This window comes from Aulonocara stuartgranti (assembly GCF_965226115.1).
Source record: "Aulonocara stuartgranti genome assembly, chromosome: 12".
Lineage (NCBI taxonomy): Eukaryota > Metazoa > Chordata > Actinopteri > Cichliformes > Cichlidae > Aulonocara > Aulonocara stuartgranti.
Genome location: NC_138948.1, coordinates 13772433 through 13797167, shown reverse-complemented (window position 1 = coordinate 13797167; position 24735 = coordinate 13772433). Strand labels below are relative to the sequence as shown.

At 40.6% G+C, this 24735-nt stretch overlaps 2 protein-coding genes across 4 annotated transcripts in view; one reads left to right on the top strand and one right to left on the bottom strand.

Moving 5' to 3' along the window:
* The window catches only part of smyd1b (SET and MYND domain containing 1b), a 432389-nt gene that overhangs the window by 257546 nt on the left and 150108 nt on the right, over positions 1 to 24735 (top strand). The gene's annotated exons all lie outside the window — the stretch shown is intronic.
* fbxl17 (F-box and leucine-rich repeat protein 17) overlaps positions 1 to 24735 on the bottom strand; it is a 226453-nt gene that overhangs the window by 142562 nt on the left and 59156 nt on the right. For both annotated transcript variants that reach the window (XM_082553440.1, XM_082553439.1), the window contains exon 7: positions 9117 to 9224. In XM_082553440.1, the coding sequence (XP_082409566.1) occupies positions 9117 to 9224 (108 nt within the window). The remainder of the gene's footprint in view (positions 1 to 9116; positions 9225 to 24735) is intronic.

Sequence of the window (24735 nt, the reverse complement as noted above, 5' to 3'; positions counted from 1 at the left end):
AACACGCTAAGGATGCTGCGCAGCGCTGAAAGTAATAAAGGAGGCTTTCAAAACCTTTACTTCTGTCGAACCGCTCCGTTTCTCTGTTCTTCTGTAGCCTCTGGCTTTTCTGTCACTTCTCAGAGAAAATTGGATCCACACCTCTTGTGATAAAAAGATCTGCTTAGGCATGAAATAAACATGAAACGATTTTTTTTCCCCCCATCATATCCTCACCTATGAAAATATGCTTAGATATACAAATGAAATAAACATTAGACGGCTTGTGTGTGCAAAGGTAGGTCAAGGATGTGGCAGTAACCATCAGGGACAGCTGAACTGACATGATAAACAACAGTAAGTAATGAAAGGGGGAAAACCCCAAACTATGTGGTTTATCATAGATGTTCACAAAGACAGCACACAGAAACACACAAACCCACATTTACACAAAAACTGTCATGTGCCCCTGTGGCCGGCGTTGGATCGAAGGGCTAAATTATTCATTCAGGATGGCGCTGATCGGGGCGTGCGTGCCAGTGTGTGTTCGCGTGCGTATGTCCATCTGTCTTGTCTGTGTGTCTCTACTTGGTTTACTCATGTGGGAACACAAATCTGCTCAGCATACTTCGAACCTTGATGTAGGGCTAAGTGACCAACACCCCAAATATTCACCACAACAGACACACACTCACACAAAATCATTACCATCCACAGCAGACGCTTTTACTCACACACAGACAGCTATTTGCATTCAGTATGTATGACTAATAAGCTTGAAGTAAATTTTAAAAGCCCCAGCATCAAAAGCAGTATTTGTTCTCCAAATCTTCAAAACTGCTTATGTCTGCTAAATGTAATTTTTTTTACTACGACCAATAGAAACAGTTTCATTGATGTGGACAACCAATGAGAAATCAGGCCAACCAGTGTGAGTTTTGATTGGCTGAGTGTGTAGCTAGGTTGCAGAAATACTAAAAACTTAGCAGAAATCTTCCTGAGAAGGAAGAGACAGAGTCACGGTTGAGACTTTGTTTATCCAAGCGTGAGAATAAATTCCACACTTTAGCAGACATCTGCCAAAAGAAAAACATCCATTAAATAAAAAGTCTCACAAAAAAAAAAAACAAGGCTACAGTGCGAGTGTTTGCTTCTGCACTGCTGATAGATATAATCTGATTTAGACGTGAAAGGCTTTAATACTCCCAGCGTATTTAATAACTTCCTCTCATATTATAGCTTGTTTTACACCCAAGTATTTGTGTGAATCAAAAAAAAAGGGAGAACAAATAAATAAATGGAGAAAAAGGGCAAGGAGAAAGCATGCGAGTTATAGAGCGAGATGAGAAAGAAAACAAGTTTCAAACTCACACCGGGGCAAAAGAGACCGAAACAGAGGAAAAACACACAGAGAGAAAACTAGTGAGAGACAGAGAGAGAGGCGCAGAGCAAGAGAATACAGAGCAGGGATTTGGTGAGTGTTTCGGCAGGTTTTTCTCCTCGTTGGCTGAGGTCTGTAACTAGGCAGAGTCTGACTCGTCTCCTCTGAGTTGGCAGCAACACCTGGATAATTATTCATGCCGTTCATAAAAAAACAGGGAAAACCTACAAAATCCAGCTGCTCTGAGGCCAGCGTGTCGCTCCCGCCCCGCAAACACATGCATGGTGCAGGAATTTATGTGCACAGCAATTATAGGAATAATATATGAACCCATGTTTACATGGACAGAATTCAGTGGTGCAAAGCATCTAAGGAGAGTCATATGAAACACTGTAATAAACTACAATTTCGAAGAACTTATAGCTCACATTGAATAAATTTTACTTCCATCTAATTTACTTTAGACTCAACTGTTTTCATTTAAAGGTTCAGAGTGAGTTTTTACAAATGTATCAAAAACATTGTATTGGCATAGATTAGGGAGCCCAATTAAAAAATATATGAAACCATTAGAGCACTACAGTGTATTGTTGGCATGATACTTAAATAATACTGCTCCCATAACTGAATGCTATAACACGCTCCAATCATGTATAATGAACAGTTTTATTTTTGCCTATTTAAGAATTATTTTTGCAAACCTTTATGGACTTTTGCTTAAACAAATACAATATATTATATTATATTACAATACAATATTGTAATATCACTGTATTGTATCGCCCTTCTGCTATGAATCTCAGTTATTTCACTTACTGAGATTTCTTTTTCCATTTTATTGAGCCAGTTTAGGTGCTTTATTTTACTTTATTTTCTATAGACTGTTTTCTTTTGTCATTTCTGCCCTTATAATACAAGAATTTCCCATTTTTCTCTGTCTGTTAATCACTGTCTGAATAAATAACTGCACGACAAACGTTACAATATAATTATTTATATCTACAGCAATATTAAAGATATAGTTATGAAAGAATTACTGTAATCATAAGTAGTTAAATACATATTGGAAACGACGAGATATTTTAAACTTCAATACCAATGAATATATTTTTCTAAAGTCGTAAAAATCAAACTTCAATTTCATTATTTCCTACAAAGCAGAAACAACACTGAAAACGTAAAATGTGACAAATCTGAAAATCACAACAAAGGATGTGAATCTCAATTTAATGAGATTCCGGCGCCAAATCAATTCATGTATTGCTCAAACTCATCCATCCAAAAAGAAAAAGAAAAGCAAAGACAAATGGCAAAAGCTGAAAGCTGTTGAAGGTGCAGCAACATGTTTTTATAAAAAGAGGTTGTTTAATTCACTCCACATGACCAGTTGAGATCGCCACGCTACAAGCCGTTTGGCTTTTGCCTGCTCTAATTAGAAGCTTTTGTCCCAAAAAAAGAAAGAAAAGAAAATGAAAAGCCTCAGTCGGAGGTCAAATACAAAATATCACGTTAAATGGGGGGGGGGGGGGGTTCGTGCCAGACTACGGAGCTATAACTACCTGTGCCATTACTACATATATTTACACAAGGCTGACGATGCCAAGCAGGAAGTTGAGGCCTGGTAGACCCCGTACAGAGGATATGATGTCATGGTTTGAGTGCTGGCACAAAAACAGCATGAGTTCATGGCTGTAGTTGTCCATCAACCTCAGTATCCCAGTTGACATGAAGTGGGATGACATTTAAAAAGCACAGACAGAGTGAGCATTGTTTTAGTCATAAATACCGAACATGTTCGATTTGGAAAATATGAGCTGCTGCTGTTTCATTACTGTAGTAAATTTTTAACCACATCAAGATTTACTATGTGAATTTGGTCAGTTAAAACAGGTCTCAATGTACCAAAGAAAAAACAGCCCATGCTTGCAAAAACTGTTTTCTTTGTTTTTGTTTTTTTAAGTAAAACTATCAGCATTTAAATTCCAAGACCGCCAAACATGAATAGAGACGAGTCGAAATCGCCTAGACAAAGTTTAGCCAGTCACTTTCAAGTGTATTCAAAGTCCTGAGCAAGAAGTCAAAGTCACAAGGTGTTGCTGAGGTGTCTGCTCGGCTGTCCGCATGTGTTTGGGACTGTGCGAGACAGGCTGAAGCAGGGGCAAAAAGGTGGGACGAATGGCAGCGGTGTCGCTAGGTGAATACGAGTGCGCACTCATGCATGCACGCGCCGTCTTTGTCGGCTTTTTTTCCTCCATATCGGAACATCCCAGACAGTTCAGTCAGACAGAAGAAAGCTGTGTCGAGACAATCCCTCTGCGGTAAGCCTAAATCATGGCCCAGCCCCCCCAATCTCCCAGACACACACTCTGAAAGACACACACACGCATTTAATAGCATACAGACCTGAGCAGACAGAATGATATGAATATTTGAAAAAGGACTGAGGCAACAAAAAAGAAAAATGGTACAGGCCATGGATCTGATATCACAAATACATTGTCTGCATCAGCCATGGACCAGTGAGCTGATCCCTGTGTGTGTGTGTGTGTGTGTGTGTGTGTGTGTGTGTGTGTGTGGTTAACTCTGCTCTTTATCTGTCGCGTGCCAATCTACTGTCTATCACTTCTTTTCCCTCTCCTACCCCCCTTTTCACTTTCTGTTTCTCCCTTTCAGTCACTAATCCTGCATGTGTTGGTCTTGATAACAAACTCAGTGGTGAGGAAAAAGCTCAAGGAGATAGAGACGGTTGGTTTTTCCTGCCAAATGGCCATATAGACACGCGCGCATGCACGCACGCACAAACCGAAGTGACAGCACTGGTTGGCAGTCACGGCACAGTGACACTAGTTAGGCCAATAATGAGACATGATATCCCTCCCTCCAGAGGTCAAAAACCTCTCTATCTCTGTCTGTCTCTGAGTTAAAAGTCTTACAGCCAAATGAATTATTCTTCAATTACTCTTGCAAGAGACGCACATCATCCTTAGGCTCTTCTCTCCTCATTATATTCATAAATCCCCCAATCTCCTCCATACAGCAGTCAAGAAAATTATTATTACAATTTTTCGACTCATTCTGCGACCCCCACAACCCTATTACCTTTTTTCCATCCAAATCCCCTCTGCTGCTTCTTTCCCCTTTATCCTCTCTACCACCCCTGAGACACAACACAGATGTGCGAGTACACAGTGACGCGCACATATGTACACATAAATGTGAACACAAACACACTTACTTCTTGGTTTGTGTTGGGGGTTATCAGTTTGACACAGGGCACTCTGATTATGTATTTTCTGTGCTCCAGTGAGGGGGGCGATAAGAGGCCGGCAGACACCACTTTTTTCGATGTGGGGTGAGAGCGGCGGAGTGGAGGGCTCCCAGGTGGCAGTGGGTGAAGACTTGTATCTTAACCTTTGTGATTTTTTTTTAATATTCTGCTTGTGGGAACTAACAGAAAAAATTTAATTAAAAGAAATCAATAATTTCTTACTTCTTTCTCCCACTCTTTCTTTTTTCATTCATTCATATGCTGTAAGCCAAATTTGAAGTCAAGATGTAGCGAGTGCAAACCACTCCACTGAGCCACCACGATGGATATGAAATTAAATAGCTTCCCTGTCATAAACCAGACTGTTTTATTTGCTCATAAACACACAGAGAGAATGAGGTATTACCCACGGTCCAATTCTGTCAAATTTAGAGAGCATTCCTCAAAGGTCCTAACTTTTTCTCAGGAAGAACAACAAAAACCACTGGAGCAGCACGGCTGAATTAATCTACAAGGCCCCAAATTAAGACCAGAAACATCCAAGTTCTGCACATCAGAGGAAGACAACACATAGTTATTACAGTCTCCAAATATACCCCTTTTCATGTCTGACACATTCTTCAACAGTCTCTCCATTTGTTATGTGTTTGGCCTCATCTCCCTCTGCCTTGGGCAGGAACTTTCACACAAACACACACACACAAAGGCATTTTGAGGCCCACGGTGTCTTAGGGCAGCGATAGGCTGATGTATGAGGAGGAGCATTGTGAGTAGGCATGACAAGCAAAGGGAAGCCATCAGTGGGACATCTAAGGCCCGGGGAATGAAGGCTCTCTGGCACCCAGAGCTGCTCTCAAACACTGGCTCTCTGATAGAGCCGACCTTGGACTTAATCACTACCAGAAGAAAAGAGCACCACTTGACAGGAAGATGGAGAGACAGAGGGAGGGTGTGTGTGTGTGTGTGTGTGTGTGTGTGTGTGTGTGTGTGTGTGTGTGTGTGTGTGTGTGTGTGTGTGAGTGAGCGAGAAAGACAAAAACACATACCGCATGAGTAAAAGACAAAGAGATACATACTGAGTGACAAAGACTAAAGCCAGATAGAGATTGGAGAGAGAAAGAGACATAAACAGGTAACGGCACTGTTTAAAGAGTTTTATAATGACTCTGCTGGTGCAGGTAACAGCAAAGTGCATCAGAGACTGCCAGAGAGGAAAAGAGACAGCACAGAAAACACAGCATGCATCCCCATCTCAGATACACGCAAATCTATCTTCTCAACGATACGCACAGACACACAATCGCATCTGCAGAGCGAACCTTCCACCCTTTTACGCCTACAACCACAGACGCACACACTAAACCTATTGTGCTTCCACCTCTGCAGCTTCTCGCAGACTTCACTAAAGGGTGAACCCTCTGAAACCGAATTAGGAAAATGATTAATTCCAAGCAGATCTACACAGACGAACGCATATACATAAAGTTCTCAAATTAGCTGCCGAGAGGGAGAGCGCCGAATCGCTGAAAGCTTGGGGACACCCACAAAGCCTCCACCCCAAGATGTTTTGTATCCATTATACAGCCTTGGGATGTGACAAGCCTCATCAATAAAACTTTTATTAATGTCAAGAGCTTCGAGCCAACTTTGAGCTTTAATCTAAAAGCAGCCGTAAAGACATTTTTACAGTATATCCCTGGCACAGTAAAACACTAAGCCACATTAGACACACGTTTACTCTTAAAATCATCAGTTTTTGTTCTCACGTTTGAAACAGCATATAATGTTTAATTTACAGCCAGAAAGGAAAAGTGTTACTTGTTTTTCCATTAGAAAGCTCTACGCTCACAGCCAGCAGAGATCTTGATTTTGCCTTTTAGTTATTAACAAGATGATGATTTATCAAACAGCGCCTCGCTACAAATATCGAGTTGTGTTGCACATCAGCGCGGATCAGCACAGCTCCTGTGATACTGAAACACGGCAAAACCATCAGAGGAGCGTAAATGCTACAGCTTTACAGTTACTCTACAGACCATCTGCATCGAACTTATCGCCGCGGGTGGCCTATTTCTACCATCGGCTCACTTGATTTAGAAAATATGATTTCAATTGATTTTCTCATACATTAATTTCTGAAATGTCGGTATAAAAAGGCTATCAATCTGAAATGAGTGTGTCATAAGAGAGAAGTTAATAAAAGTAATGGATTTCTTTTCTTTCTTTTTTTTCCTGCACATAGCTGAGTAGCAAGTGAGGAGGATAGGAAGATTATCAGCAAGAGGGAGAGAAAGAGAGAGCGATCGAGGGAGGAAGAAAGTGGGAGGGAGTGCGCAATAATCGAACAAGAGAGCAGCGCTACAGTCCTGGAATGGCATGCGGGTCCACGGAGTCATCAGAAATGCAACGATTCTAAAAGAGAGAATATGATTTTCAGTCGACAGTGGCTGGGACCGAGTGGGAATCAATGAGAGGAGGAATCAACTGCTAAATGAGATAATTACTGTCAGAGATTATAGAGGGATGGAGAGAGGAAGAGACAGCAAAACGGAGGCTACGAGAAAAGAAACAGAAAGAGATGAATCAAACCAAATGAATAAAATGTTATCTCTGAAACATTTCCAGCCTGCCATATTTCAGAATTTAAGATCATTCCAGCGCTTAAATAGCAACTCCCTTCGAGAAAAAGCGAGTTATTTTTGATTTAATTGTGAGCAACAAGAACGAGCGCCATTACATTTTGAATAAGGAATGAAGAAGCGCTCTCAATCAAATATAGTTACGGTATAGTTCGAATTTGAGCGCTTGGAATCATTTAGTAATAACATACTGACCAAGCTGTTTGGTTTTTTTACATTAACATCAAGCATAAATCCCAGAAAATTGATTCAGTGGGAGAAACATTTCCTCACTCCATCCGAGTCTTCTTCAGTCTCATATAGCTCAATTACAGCATAAAGTTTCTTATCAATTAAAGAGTGGGGTTTGGTTAAACTATTTTGCTGTTATTGTTACAATAATGCAACATATTCTTTATTTATATATTTTTTTGTGTGTGTACGTGGGTTACATCGCATAATGAGAGACGTGATGAGGCTGAAAGCGTTTTTTTGTACTTCGAAGACAAAAGTAAACAAAAGTTTTACCACAAAGTCCACTCCATAGCTTCTCCGGAGGTACTGTACGTTTACCAGTAGAGTTGCGAACCACTGCCAATAACACAACTACCAGACAATTTTAAGCCAAAAGTGTCTGTGAAATTTTAACATGTGCAGTTGATGTCGACTGGGCGACCACACGATCAAAACAAGCTACTATGAATCTGGTTTTTGTTTTTGTCCTTCCAGGACTTTTAGCCTCGCCTTGTGTGACAAATCTGCATCTTTCAAAAAATATATATATAAACATTATCAGAATTATGAACTTGTTCACCTGAACTCCTAAAACTTCACCTTGGTTAATACTGTAATAAATAATAATGAGGTGTGCTAGACTGTGTGCGTGCGTGAGGGCGGAGGTGTATGTACGCGTCCACCTCCATGTATGCTAATGCTGTTATGACTGGCTGGCTTCATTACTGTCTGTCTACAACACCATGGCCAAGGTCAGCAGAGGCTGCAGAGATGATAGGGGGCCAAAAGCATGAGCACAAATTAATCTGCTGTTTAATCTAATAATGCAGCGTGGCATCGGGTGCCTCAGTCCTATTAACACAACTGTAATTGCATTTGAGGAGGAATGGGAGCACACAGGTCCACAGAGGTACGCGCACACTCAAGTGTACACCGGAGTACATCGAACGCAAATGGAATTGTATTACACGAGCATGCGTGGACGTGGACATGACATGCACATCTGCACGTGGGTGCACAAACGTCCTATGTGGGTGTTAGGCTGGGGGAAAAGAAATAAATGAGAGGAAAAATAAGGTGCAGTGTTTTTCTGGTGAATTCAATTCAGGCAATCACCGTGTGTGGGTGCATGTGTGTCCATGTTTATATGGCATGGAACGCCTTTAAGCACGGAGCCCTGCTCATTAGCATGGTAATATCCAAACAGCAGGGTGTAGTCAGAACAGCAGTGTATTATTAGGATTCATCTCATTAGGCTTTCATGAGATTTAAAAGTTAACGAGAAATAACTTCAAAACTAAGTCTGAGATAAAATACACACCGGCATACAGAGTTTACTCTCCAAAAGTTAAACTTCCCCCCTGGTGACAATGCATGGCCTGTGGCAATGCACAGAGCTGACCTGTAGTAACAGGATTAGACAAAAATGTTGGTCACGCCAGAACTTGTGGTGACATTTACTGCTACAAGTAATTACTGTGAAAAAGAGAAATTAGTCTTCTTTAAAGTGGCTCAACGGGATGCACTTTTACTTTACTGTAAGTAAACACACTGATGGAGCTCAGAAGATTGGGCCTTCACTGAGGACTCAAGGTAAACTACAGCAATGCAAGTAAAGAATAGCTGTCATACTCACCGCAGTCAGATGGATGACTCCCTGAGAGGTCACGGGGCATCCCATGAAGCCGACAAACTGCAGCTCGGGACAATGTTCTGCTACTGCCCGCACAGACTGATCAGTGACCTGGAAAACAGAAGAGCAGAGAAGGATTCATTCAACATGTTTCATTCATTCAGACTTTGAGAGTCAACATGTTAAAATCAGAGTGAAAAACATCAGGATTCCCATTTTTCTGTCTTGTGCAGATTGCTGTTAAAGATGACCTTGCCAGCTTAATAAATAAATAACGAATAAAAAAATCTATTAAGAGTGCCTTTCAACAGTAGCGTGTACAGACTGGTGCTGTCAGATTTGAGCCAAAATGTCTGCTCTCTTATTCCAACAGGCTTTGTGTTGATCAACAGAAGAGAAAAGGAGAATCAGAGGGGAGAAAAGGAAAAAAGAAGTCAAAAGTGTGTGCCAAGCACTGTGGGCATCGACTTATGATGGATAAACCGTTCCCCATCATTCACCCAGCTGTCTACTAACTGCTCATAATGGATCTTAGATCAATAGGGAAGCAGAACATTTCCACCAGCTTCCACTGTAGTCATCAATATGGGCATTTATAGCACCTTCACCTCCTTCACTACACTCAACACCGCAACAATATGTGGAAGATTGTTTGTCCTCTCTGTCGGCTTCCTCGGCGCTTCCTCAAATTCTTCATCAATCACAAAGACAAAATAAGAGGAGAAAAAGGAGAGAGAACTGACAGCACTGATTAACTGAGAAAACAAAGCAAACAAACAACAAAGAACATTAGAGAGAAATAATCATGCTTTCTAGGCGTCTCTGTCAAAATCATCCATATTTACTTTTGAGATTCCCCAAAAGCAAGTCAGGAAAAGTAAATCGGAATATGGTCAAAAAGCCCATAAAATAGGAATGGATGCATCCAGACACCAACATTTCCTTATCAGATTCAGCGCACTGAGACTAAAATATATCTGATATGTTTCAAAGGAAATAAACAGCTCCATATTTTTATTCTAAATTACTAGAAGTCTGGAAGAAGCACTCATGCCTAAAAAACACTGAAAGGCAGGATAGTTTAAGAATACTCAAAGGGACACATAGAAGACTACTGCAAACTACTTCACTGCAGCATCATCAGTCAGTAAGATTTTTCCACAGTTTTCACTGTACTCCTGCACAGTACTGCATGTCCTCTATGGCCAAACCTCTTGTCAGTGTAGAACTGTGATCAGACATCTAATACTAGCAACCTATTCCCATAGTGTCACGTCTGAGGCTGATCAAACTACTTATTTGTAATTCTTTACTGATCATTCTATATACTTGTAGACTCCTCATTTCCTTGATGCTGTCCTACATTCAAACCCTTACACCGCTCTCTCTCTTTCTTCTTCCCTGCCCCGCTCCCCCTCACAAGGCTGCTTTAAAGGTTACTGAGTCGAGGTAGAGTAAGATGGAAAACTCAAGGGGGTAAAGAAATCACAAAAAGAAAGAACAAGGTGTCCATTTATCTTTCACCAAGTCAAGTTATCTGGGCAAAACACCTCGTATGAAGCATAAAGCTTTGTCTTTCACCTTATCAGTATGGAGCTAAAGTGCCTTTAAAGTGTAAAATAGTTCCTAAAGAAGTGTGACTGAAAATGTAAGAATAGCTTTTAAGGTTATAATCCAGCAACTAAAAAGATGATCCAGGAGCAGACCTCTGAGCATCTAATTTTACCAGGTAAAAACAAAAGCTGGCGTTTGAAAATTACACTTTTTACCATATTTAACTGTGCTCTGTGGGTGGTAGTTGTCTCTACTTTCATTAGGTTTTAAATCAGGACTCAGAAATAGTTTGCGGAATAAACAGCAAACTTTTTTTAAAATGTAGTGCGCGTATCAAGCTGAAATTTGTCCTGTACTTTGAATCGAATACCTGCAAAGGTAATATTAACCATTTGAACTTTCTATTTTTGCACATAGCAAAACATTCTGAAAATGACAAATATTCTCACAGACCTGCTAGTGTGGCTGTAGATTACATTCTTATTGATCAACCCGCATGCAGAGTTATATCTATATTTAATGTTGCACGTCGACAGGAGGATTTTCTACACTACAGAACGCAAGGATATCAGAATCAGAATCTTCCTCTGTATTACTGCTATAATCCGCTATAAAGTCATATTGTGATATCAATGACACAAACTTGTGTCAACACCTGAGGCAAAAAACCCCAAAACAAAACCTAAAAACAATATATGTATATTGCCAACACAAATCCATAACGTTCAGCTCATTTTGACAACAGTTTGACGTGTGAAGAGCTCTAGTCCACATCCCTTTACGGAGGGAATTTCCTTTCACAAGGATCAACCACACACACCTTGGCTCATCTGACTACTCACATAATCAATAATGAGTCGACAAACGGAATTGCCTCCAAGAGAGCGAAACCACTAGGGGTTAAATCCCAGTTGTTTTAGACCTGAAAAAAACCTCTTGAATAAGACGTGAAACATCTTCACAATCCCAAAAAAAGAAGTCCCATTCCTGCCTTCGTTTCAAACGCCTAACACTTGTATGACTTGGGTAATTTAGAACCTACACAGTCACCTTCTTAAGAAGCCTTAAACATTATGCCCTGTTTAGAGTAAATAGATTGAATCATCAAAAAAGGAGTGCTAAGGAGGGCAGTATATGAGGTTCGGTGCAGCTTTTGAAGGAATTCCTTTTTCCAGTGTGATATTTAAATCCTACAAAACAGAACAAGTGTTCTTCCTGGACATTGCTGTATATACAAGCTGTAGTACTTTTTGAGCTTTGCACAGAGTGTGGTTTTTCAGCACAATCAATAACTGGATGCACCTTAAAAGTGCCTCAGGTTGAACCCACCACACTTTCCTTCCCCACTCAGTCAGGAAAGATTAAGTGAAGGTGAGTCAGCTATCCCACTTGGAGACACTGATGCATATGGATCCGGATCTGCAGGGCCAGGTAGAGATATGGAGAAGAGTAAACCAGAGTTGTCTTTTGAGTATGAAACTTAAAAAACTCCAGCTGGACCAGCCTAATCTGAGCAGCTGGTAGGAGAAGTGAGCTGGCCACAGCTCTCCCAACATGGCCTCTGCCAAAAAACCATCAAGGAAAACATTTTCAGGTTGACTACCAGCAAAATCAAAAAGCCGCACACCACCTCGATCCCTAAATCAGAACCTTCTGTAAGGGAGTCAAGGAGTCATAGCAGACGCCACCTCCAGACTGTCTTTCATACGGCTGTTTGTGTTGCAGGACTGTGTGGGTGCAGTCAAGTGTGTGCGCACGCGTATGGACGCACAAGAGAGCAGGTTACAAATCTAAAGTAACTCTCAGCAGGTGAGAAGGGAGACAGGGAAGGAAAAAAACTTAAATCCCACCAGAGCAGAACAGGCCAGGAGGCCATGTACCGTATCAGATTAAGCCCGTGTATGTGAGTGTGCGTGCATGTGTGCGTCCCTGTGTAAATGTGAGTAACACCATATGGGTTTATAACTAAGATTTGTCTCCAACCCACAAACACAAAAACCCATCCCAAATTTCTCTTTGCTTCCCACTCCTCCCCCTCAACTTTTCATGGACTTTGATTTAAAAACATGAAAAAAGTCATGGCAGAGCTTTGGAGAAGTAGTGGCTAGCCAAGAGAGACCTTAAAGCCTTTTAGAAGGGATCTAGTTTAATGGTCTCTGGGTGAAGGAGGTAAGGAAAGCAGAAAAACACAGCGAGCTGGAATGGTGGAAATGCTGCAGTCATAAAGATAGCCTTTGTGTGTGTGCGTGTGCGTGCATGTGTGTGTTAAAGAGCGGGAAGGTAATTGTTAAGAGTGCTGTGGTAGCAAAAAGGGGTAGTGCTGTACATGAATGTGTGGTTTTTTGTCTGGCCGCCTGTTCTTTTCAAAACGCTGTGGCAGCACCCAAGGGCCACTTCTCATCCAATGAGGCTATTTAAGCTTGTCAATACGGTCAATCATACAACTTGTTTGCCTCCATCAAACGTCAGGTTAAGAGATGGAAACCGAAAGATCAGAAAGATTGTTTTCTTTCCAGATTTTGTTCATTTTCATCTCCCGTTAAAACGATTCATTCTTTACCAAAAAAAACAACACATCGTGAATACATCTTTCCACAAGTTCTTGCTTTCTTACAGACATATTTCAGAAACACACACATAGATAAAGCCAGATAAAGCCAGTTCAATCACCGAGAGAGACTGTTATTCATCCAACGCATACACATGAGGAAACAGAGTTTCTTGGAAAAACTAATTTTCCCCCCTCAAAATCAAGCAACCTAACAGGGTGATAAAAAAGGCTAATGGGAAGGTGCTAAAAACTGCAGTCCCTCCAGTGGCCTGTTTGAGGTTGGTTCCAAAAGAGAGTCAATCCTGATGTTCTTTCAGTAGCAATAAACACTTTTACAGCCTGGTCTAAAAAAAAACTGGATTTGGTCTACTAACAATTTCTTCGCTTCATGACAACTATACAGGAAGTGAACTCACCCATGTGAGTTGCATTGAGCCTTAAAGTTCCCATTATCTGGGCTGTGGTCACTTTCAGTGTCTTTCACAGTTGCTAGTAGCTATTTGGTAGGTTACTGGCACAAATTACCCGATATCTGTTTGTTTGATGCCCTTACACAGAGTACGTTTGCACTTTGGCTGTTACTGCCAGCAGACAGCTTAGCGTTTAACCCCTTTTTCCACATATGGTTACTTCTAGCTTTGGAAAAAACAAGATCGTATAGACTACAATGCTAAAGGCTTCAAAAACAGGACGCCAATGTGTGTCCAATGGTGGCTACATCCTTTTTTTGTTATATACAGTAGGTTAATTACTTACTGGAGCCAGTCGGTGTGAAGCGTGACCTCCCATCCACCTGTCACTGTGCATTGGGCTGTGCGCACTTCCAAAACACAGATAACCTACACTCAACATCTAAACGCCTACTGTGAAAATACACAGACAGAGAGCTCACTGCTGCTTTTCTGCTAAACATGCTGCTCATGCTCTGCTTTCTGTGTAGACACAGTGAAACTGCGATGGTGGCTAGACAACTGAGTGGACCATGGAATTAAATTTGAATCGATTTTGCAAGAAAAAGGAGATATAAGGGAAGATTAAGGTACTGAGTATCTACTTTTGCTTAGTGTGAAGGTGGGATTCAAAGGGAGCTTAAAAAGCTATGGACGATCAGGTTTAGAGAGTAGTCTTACCTCTCAGAAGATTTATGACAGCGCAGCCTAATACTCACTCCAGGGCCTAGCAGGTCAATACTTTGTTTAATATGGCCTTCTATTTAAAAAAAAAACATACCCATGCAAAATTTCGTCAAAGCTGCAGTCCGAGTTTTTCATGCGCTACCATTTTCCAGGAAAAAGAAGCTCAGGCTCACTACAAAAACCCACTGATGATTGTGATTTCTTTATGAAAGCATCTGGTACTGTTGAGTTTTACAGGTTTCCAATATTACCCATAAACAAGGACACCAACTGCAAGCCTTCCAGGTACAAATTGAAGTGGGACAATTTTCATCAAAGTTCTGTTTTTTTCCAAGGTAATCATTTTCTCCATAAATACTCTCTTAGGGGTGATATTGCACTGGGTTCATCACAGCCTTGGAACACACACACATTTAGATGCGCACACATGTACACACACCAAACTTTGTCTCTTTTTTAAAGAGCTCAGATGGGCTGTATTGACACGAAGGACTGGTGATCTGGCAAAAATCTAAATGAATACTTATCATCCTCTGTAATATCCGCTGCCTGGAGACAAAAGCAACACGGAAAGTCATAAACTTTTACTACAGCTAGGGAGAGTCTCTTTACTGTGCTGATGAGCAGGCACTGTGCACTAAGTGCAGGGCGGTTCGCTTGGAGCTGTGCATGAATATTGATCTGCTGCTAAAGCTTTAGCAAAGCTGATTCACATTTAAGTTTGCGAATACATTTGTGTGTATGCTGTTTTCCATACAGACATGAAAGTAATCACAAAGGTCCACAAAAAGACGCATGGAGCGCACACGTAGGTCAAGAACACAGTACAGTCTAGACAGATGTGAGGTTCCTAAACTCCCGCTATCCATTGCAATGTTTTTCTTGGCTAAACAGGGAGACAAGTCATATTTATGAGACATGATGAGACTGGAAAACAGGATGGATAGCAGTGAGAGACAAGGGAGAAGAAAGGGGAGAGGCGAATAAGGGCGAATGAGAGATTTGCAATCTTTTCATGTTAACATAATGTAGCTTCTGGTCTTCAGTGTATAGCTTTGGCAAGCCTGGCTGCTTCTTTCATGCCTGTAAATCCTGTCTGAATATGTATGTGACAGACAGCCAGTCGCGAAGATGAGAAAGACGGGGAGGTGGCATGACAGGCTAAACAAGCTCGGTGGGTGTGTGTGGGTGCGTGCACAGGGGAATACGTGAATATGAGCGCAATCTGATCTTATTAGAGAGCTGACGGGATGAGGAGCTGTGATGAGAGCTCTGAATCATCACCATCTAATCAATCAGTCTAATTAACCGAGCTTTATGAACACTGGGCCGAGCCGAGAAAGAATCCGCCGACACAGAGATTAATAATGATTACTGAACACACTGCAACACATTCTATTAACAATCCATCTTCATGCCTATCCAGCAGCTTTGCATAAGAAGTGACTTCTTTGGCAGTTGCAGGAAATCCTCTGAAATATGAAAGGTTCTTCTGCTTCGATCAAGACTTCAAAGCAAATGAAATAACATTCTCAACAGATAATTTTTATTTAATGAAGCGTAAAGTTCCATAAGAAAGACTCACTGTGTTAGCATCATAAAATAATTGTGCTACGTCCACGATTAAAGCACTCAGTGTTAAACTTTCAAAAAGGACGACATGATAAAAGCCCCTCGGCGACACACAACTCTGATGTTGAACTTTAGGAGACAAGTCGTTCCCATTTACACTTGCACTTAAGACAGGACAGGCCGATCTTTGACGCCCACTCATCCCCTGCAGAAGAGTCCTGGCGTGGAAGTCAAAGCGGGTCACAACAGAAGGACAGGCTTGTTTGTGTTGGTATGTGTGTTGTTGTCAAGTCCACACAACAAGCAGACCTTTAAAGACCAGCGGGGTTGTTCGTGTGTGCGGTGTTTCCATGGCCTGCTGCTGGGCAACACGGGGCATCAACTGTCAGTGATGACATAACCGCTCCCTGACCACTTGACTACCCACGATGAGACACTGTGGGCAGTAAGCTTTTTGTTTGTATAATCTAATAGCATCTGACTCTCTCGCTCTCTCTTTCCGTTTCTCTGAGGTTATAGTGTAAGCAACCAACACAAGTGATGCTCTTTTCGTTGCTCTCATAATCGTTTTTTCGCCTTTCGCAGCCTCTTTCCGGCTTATTACTTTGACCTGAAAATTGTAGGAGAAAGAAGAGCACGGACAGAGGACCAGAGGGTAAAGCAAAGAAAGCAAAAGGTCACAAACTCAAATTATTAACTCATAAAAACAAATAAATAGATAAAAACACAGAGCTAATAGAGGGCGTGCAGAGATTAACCAACCAAGTGTAATTTAGTGAAAGTCCTTCTTAAGTAAAAGCTTTGCTAGGCCTTTTCTTTTGCAGTGTGTGTAATGCAGAGTTTTTAAACAATATTCTTCCTAGAAGTGAAACGATTAGCAGAGTGACAGAAAATTAATCTGCAGTCATTTTTGCTTATCAATATTTTATCTATATCAATGGTTTCAAGGGGAAAAGGCAAACATTTATAAGCCTTTCTCTCCTTTTCTTTGGGGTTGTGAACTGCTGGCCTGACAGAATGATCAATTTGGAAAGGCTGCCTCGGGTTCAATGTCATTTTACTTCTTTGACATTTTGTAAACAAAATGATTAACTTTTAATGCAAATAACTGTTAGTTACAAGTCAAAATGTGTTTGATAGATGGTGGAAATTTGAAAAAAAGAGCTAAAATGTATCGAATCTCATCTTTTCTAATTAAAATCATCCACTGGGGATCCTGCTGACACAGTGAAATTCATCTTGAAAGTGTTGCTGGATTAATATGTCATAAATTCATCAGCAGACAGCTGTTTTGAAACAATTCTAATGATTGATGCCTATGTTTTGCCAACAGCCAATATAATATTTTGGGGTTTTGGACTATTGATGGAACAAAACAAGCGATTTGAAGATGTGTCTGGGAAGCATTTTACATAGAATTCATCTGATGGAATTACTAATTAATACCAAATTAATATAAAGTTATGACCCACAGCCCCTGTTTGAACATGCGGTCAAGCAAAGTAAATAGCTCCAGCCCGTCTGAGAAGTAGAGCCACCCGTCTTCCACAAACTACCACCTACCTTTAAATTCCTCACATCTCTCCACTGTATACTGTGACAAAAAGGCCATAAAATTATCTCAAAGCGCACTGTATATTTTTCAAAAATCGAAGGCGGCTCTGAAAGATGACTATGTTTGAAAAATGAAACTCCCAGGATCAATAGATCCACTTTGCTCCAGCTGTGGCCATCTCAGACACACTTGGGGGAAAGAAAATCCATAAAAAACTTGGCCTATCCTTCTCATATATTTCACAAAAAAGTAACTGCTACCTACTTATCAGTGATCACACCAATGTCTGAACAATGGTAACATTTTGTGCTTTTTTTTTTTTTAATTTTTTTGGGAAATCAATCTCCTATCCTACCATATGAACAGTACTCTCTCACACACTTGTCAAGCAATCTCGTCTTGGTCTATCGATGTCATCAGCCTTGATGATGCCAGACAGAACTGAAATCTGCATGGGTGATCACCAAAGTGATTGATTGCCTCACTCGCCTGTATGCTCCACTCTCAACTGAAAATTACCTGTCATTTATTCGGTGGCTTAAGCCCTCAGTTCCCTCGAGAGTGGCACATTCTAGTTTGTTTTTGTTTTTTTTAAACACAAGACTGTGTATGTGTATATGTAAGTATGCATGAGCAGGAGGTGTTGGCTTGTGGAGGCCCCTACTTTGCAGTTTCCATTTGTTGAAGAAGAGGTTTTCACCCTGCTTCTCTAACAATCAATAGTGCTTTGTAACATGTCAAATGGAAATCAGAAGCTACTTTGGAGGAAGCCAAAAGACATTCTTTACTCTCTTAAATGCAGCGTCATTACACCACATTGTCAAAACCTTCCAACAGTTCTCTTGTGGTTTCAAGTCCCAATGTATTTCTACATGCCAACTCCTCTATGTTGCATGTCAAATTGGACAAAAGAAGCCACAGTGAAGGAATCCAAGGAGACATATTTGCTACCTATAAATGCAAACTGAAAGCTGTCATTACATCACTGATACGACACCTTAACACCTCCCTTGAGTTTTTCAAAATGAAGTAAAATGCCTTCCAAGGGGCTCCTCCTCAACATCATCGCGCCATATTAGTATGGCTTTGTGCTCTTGAGGGAGAGGCCTAAGGCTGACAGAGCAATAAACACGTTGGCTCATTTTGTTACCGTGATGGTCCTCGTTACAACAAAACATCTCTCAAGGCAAAAAGTCTAGCTGTATGTACAGTAAGAGTGCTGCATTTATAAGTAGTGCAGACAGGCTGAACTCAATAACCATGTTACAAAACCGTTTCATAACAAAAACAAGTCACTATTCTTTTTAACCTCTTTCTGGGAAGCTGGAGAAAATTCATTATTGGAACTCCTACTATTAGAAGTATCCACTCTGCCTATAGCAAGCCATCAATTCTCAGCTTGCCCTTCAGCTTCACTTCTGTTAAAAAACACACACACACACACACAATGCACACACAAACATGCAAGAATGCTTTTACACTCATCAACTGTTAAAACCTACTCCAGCGTTTGAAAATAGTTGCATTTTAAAACATTACCCTGGGAATTGCAGCTATAAAATAAATACACACATTTTCCCAGATTAATTTGGAAATTACAATTAAGAAGCAAATGTTTAATTGCCCAATCAAAAATTCAAAGTACCACCTCATGTGTGTATCACTCGCTGTATCTGTTAAGCACCAAAAATATGACAACTATTTGCATTTTGAGTTCTTGGTTTCAATTATATTTTTATTGAATGGCATTTTCATGCCTTTGAAAGACAACTTGGTATTTAAAGTTTATCCCTGGGTTTATAATAATAATATTCAAGTTTCTGTTCATCTTTGAGCACTCTGCAGGAAAGGATCAGCTAAACGCTGCTTTAGTTAAATAAGAGGGATAAACACAAGCCAAAATATACCTCACATTTCATTTCATTTCAGTACACAGGCAAAGACTCGGCGCACACTAAATTCATTTTATTGCTAGTCTAACCAGTTGAACGGTTTTTAAGTTGGGGCTTGGCATTGTTAATGTCACCCCCCTGTCTGATTAGGGACTGAGTTAAACAGGCCTGGAGACCAGTCAGTGACACTTTGGCAACCAAAGGCTCACTAGACAAAGGTGCGGTTTTTCCAACCAGTTGCCATGTGGTTGCTGGAGATCGCCGTTAGTCATTAAGTGAAATTGTTCGCTAAGAGGTTTCTGCACCAAAAACCTTTTCAAATCAAATTTTTGGGGTTGATAACAGACAGCGGTGGTCTCCCATTGTTTGCAAACACTTGCCAACTGTCAAAAGTGTGATGCAAAACAGTAGAGACCATTCACCATCAAAGTAAAAGATGTGCATTACTACTGCAACCAACACATTTTAAAAAAGGCATCTTTTAATCTGAAGGAAAATGCTTTCCATTTCCAGTTTTCATTCCACATTTCAGTCTTCCTACTGCTTAATCTGTGTTTTCTGTGCAAATTACAGACAATCACAAAGAGATTTTTGGTAAAGCACCCACTTTTCAAAAGAGATCACTTAGGTAGGCCAAGCAACTACCAGCAACTACCAGCTACCAGCAAAGCATGACAAAGATGCTCAAAAATGCAAACAAAAAAACCCACCGAATCTGTGATAACATTAAACAAAGGTGCGTACACTACATCTAAGCACTGGGTTTAAATAACAGAAATCAATCCTCTGAAAGCATCAACAGCCAGCTTTTTTAAGAACTTTGCTGGTGGTCTGTAATTTTCACAGAAAACTGAAAGCCACTAAAAGATACTCTGAGTCTGAGCAAATCTGAATCACTTAACCCTTTGCCGTTTCCATGGTAACTTTCCACCTAAATCTATCAAGTTGGACCAGAAATTGACTTTGAGCTTTACTTAGAGATCAGTTTTATGTCTCATGCTAATGATGAAAAATGGGGCTTAAAGAGGCCAGTTTGACCATGGACCTGGACCAGAAATGACAGGCTGCCACAGTGAAGCTCCCATCTATACCTTCCTTTATAGCTATGGCCCATATTGGATTGTTCTGTTCAGCAGCCTATGGAGGGAATCTCCGCCTCTTCTTCTTATCGACACAGTACAAAAGGTATGGAACAGGAGCTGGCAGCAACTACTAGAATCACAGGACCAGCAACAAAGAGTTTCAGTGCTTTCTCATTGGGAAACCACAGTTTTCAGAACTCTCAAGTTTCTTTGCGATTACATCGATCTTGTTTTCTGGATGTTAATCCATCCAGCAAGTATTATAAACCCCTGTGTGATAAAAACAAAGATATTACATGGATAAAACTTAAGGACGTGAACCCTGTGGATGAATAATAACAAACTGATTACAACGACAACAACAAGGTTATATCCTATACAGCAAATTACTATAACATCTACTGTAGTGCTTTTATACATGTCCAACCATTCAAAATTAAATAAGATGCTTTACCTAAACCACGTGCATACTCCTACATATTTTTTCTCCAAGTTTTGCTATGTAGAAAGTCCAGCCTGATCTGCAATGTACACACCGCAGGACTTCAGTGAGCCTCCTTTGCTGCTCCAGCTGTACTTGCATCTAAAACAAACTGTCCTTTTTCTTCACATCCTTTGGAAGACATGCCCTCTAAAAAAGCATGTATGTCAGACACTGTGACAACTTAGACTCTATCACAATGGAAACTTTCCAGACAACAGTAGCATCAAAGACAGATCAGGCACAGAGACAGCGGGAGTGGAGACATGAAGGAAGACAGAGAGACAGATGGTAAACATGCTTTCTGGACACTAGTGGGTTTTCTGTGAAATGGAGAACACAAGCGGCATCTCTGGTATGTGTAGAGGGAGGGACTCAAATCTAAAGTTTAGTTATAACATTGGCTGAATTCGACCATTACTATTTGGAGATCATTTGAATAGTATGTCATTTTATTAAATGCCCTTTCTTTCAGAGGTTCTTAAAGTGGCGCAGGACAAATAAGACTTTGCTAATGCTATCATGCCTACCTCTATGTCACTACATTTTTTTTGGTTCTCCTATCATTAATATTTGATTAAAAAATAAAAATGATAACTACAAAGTCTTAAAACCACAGAATTAATCCATCTATCTAAAAGAAAATCATAGTGATTCGTGAAGTTTTGTTTCTAAGTGGGACATTGGACATATTTATAGATTTGAGTAACACCATACAACAATAATCATCTCTTGGCTTCTCATTTCAGTGTCCTCATACAACAAACTCTACACTTTACTCCCTCTACCTTGTCAGTGTCATCGTAGTCCAGGAAGACCCGGGGCTGGCCCGAAGGTAGTGGCCTCCTCTGCCCTCGTGGCCTCTGGGCATGCAGCCTCTGCTTGCTGCAGCGTTATGATTAGAACTAGAGGTGTGTTGTTGGGTACAGTTGACATCATAAATACTCTTGAGGTCCATACACAAGAGTATCCAGGATGTTCTGCTATGCAGATGATGAGCAGGTAGGTGACAGTGCCCAGGGCAGAGAAATTAGAAGGTCGTTACATGTTAGTGGTCTGTGCAGAGCCTTTTCACACAGCATTACTCATGCTGATGGTATGAGCAGTGACAGGGACAGATATCTGCTGTCAGTGAGACTGAGGTATGATTCTAGTAAAGAGCAAGGGGAGAACAGTCTTCCATACATTTTATAAGTAAGACAGCCTCTAACAGCCTTTAAGTATCCTCCACAGAGACTAAAGGTTAAGAGATCCTGCTGTCCTCTGGCAATTTATTCCTGTACATCTGACTACAAAACAGTAACTTTATGTGTGGTTAGGGAGCTATCAGAAAAACTAAAGTATCTCACAGGTCATAACTGCCACAATTTTCCCTTTTTTTCCACGCAAGTACTTTGTCATAAAATTGCATTCAAACTTACTGTGCACTTCATAATTTCTATGACTAATCTCGCAATGTCATCGCAGCCACTGATCAACATCCAGCTGGAAAATACAAAGTCAAAGCAAACTACAGTAAAAAGGATAAGACAAATGTTCATGATGTGATTATAAAAGTAACTTGCGGTGGAGATGAAACAGGCAGACACATTCAATGTCATGACCAATGTATGTAAAAGAAAAAAATAAATAAGGGGGGGGGAAAGAGCTCAAACTGGAACTGACATCACTTGAACTCACAGGAAAAGCAGTTCAATAAACTCAGAATTGTAAGAATCAACTAAAAAGGAACAATATATATTCAAAAATGAAAACGTTTAAGCCACTGCACCAGTTATTCCAAACGTGTTGCTACTGAAAAGCACAACAGCCAAGTGCTCCTTTTATTTTCTAAATGACAAGCTGTGGACAAGAAGACTATTATCTTCCCCATTACTGTTTAACTTGACAATTAATGTCCAAGAGATCTAAGCCATTAGCATGGCTAATAGCTAGAGAAGTCCACTGTGTGTTTGTGTATGCATGTGTGTGGCTGACTGACAGTGAGGGAGAGACAGAGGCAGGGAAAAAACACAGAGAGGAGTTTAACAGTAGCATGCTAATTACCTCAACATCATCACAGATGGCTGAGGGGGTCGGTGTTAAACCTTTATTCACCGCCATATTAACCACGTCAGTGCTAATTCTACAGGAGTTAGGTCATACACTGCATGGCTTGCATGATAAATGCGTCTATAGCAAATCTTTAGGTTGTCTGCAAGTCACAGATGGACTTGTGGAAAACTAAAAAACGGACCTTTTGTTGGATTTTTTGTTGTGTTTTTTTTAAGACTAATGCTGCCCAGTCCTCAGGTCCACAGGACTTCTGCAAAGGCTGTTAGAGCACCATTGTTCCCTTGGGTACCATGGGGTGCATCGCAAGAAAAAGATGGAGTAAAAGCGCAAGAGAGCACAAGGGAATGAAATTAAAATCGAGAAAGAAAAGTAACGAGAGGGACACTGAAACCAAAATAGCTGGAGGAGAGCCATGTCTAGACAGTTATCACATAAAAAAAAAAATACACCCTTATTTTATTTATGCATTGGCACACAAGGTCAAGTGCTTCTTTTATATTCCTACAGGCACAGACATTTGCACACATGCATCATTACAACAACCTGCCTCATATTTGTCTTTCACTGGAAGACTGAACATATCAAGTATAGTTTAATGCATTTCACCCACGTGCATGAGAAACAACTAACAAACAGTCAAACACACGACGAGTGAGTCAGTGCACCAGATGCAGTGGCGTGCGTGCTGGAGCAGAGTACACCAATGCCGACTGGCACTAGCATGTTGTTCGGAGCCTAGCGTGGAAATACCAGTGTGGTTCCAAGAAATAAAAGTCAAGACTTCGCTACTGGGGACAGCAATCTGTTTTAACACTACACACTGACATTTGACCAGCTTGAAGTAATGAACAGAGAGAGGAAGAAAAAAAAAAGTAAATGTTGTGAGAAAAAACAGCAATAAAATAGCAGTGTAGTTCTGTTGACATTTACATATGTGGTTGTTTTTGAGGTAAAGGGAGCATTTAAAGAATGTGAAATTCTGAGAATGAGAGAGCGACAAGGGCAAACACATTTTAACACCCATTCTGAGATCCCCCCTGTTAGGGCCTACTAATGATAAAATAAAGCAGAGGGGAGGATAAAAGAGTGGTGCATTTCCAAGCAGTATTAGAGGGATGCATAAAAATCTGATATTATGGGACAGCCTGCTGCAGAGTCAGCTCAGCAGGGGTTGACACAGAGATGTGCTATCTTAGGCAATCTTTGTGATATGGCAGGAGGGAAGGAGGCACAGCGAGTCCTTGGCGCATTAGCAGCATGCCCAAAGACATAAAGTCAAGTCCATAAGTATATGGACACCAATAGACGTTTTGCAATTTTAAACTTGAAAAATGTTGTATTAGTGCCCTAGAAAGTGGCAGGGTTAATGATGTAAGTACTGCACATAGTATAAGTGGATGGATATCAGCTCAACATATAAAACAAGTATTAGTTGTAATAGTTTGTTTGCAATCTACCACCCACAGTTTTCAAGATATCATTTTCAAATTTTGTGTGATTGCAGATACGAATAAAAGCTCCAGCAGATTTAATTTGGGTGAAAATTGGATCAAGATGAAAATCTGTGAAAAAAAGGGGGCCTCAGGTCTGCAAGGTATTTAGCCTTGCAGCATTTAGTCGTCTGCTCAATCTGTCAGCTGAACTGGTGCCTGTTTTAATGTATAATTAACAGGAACATTAGTTAACTGAATGACGCTTGCTTTTGTCTTTAAAAAACACTTAACTGCAGTAGGAAGTCAACTTG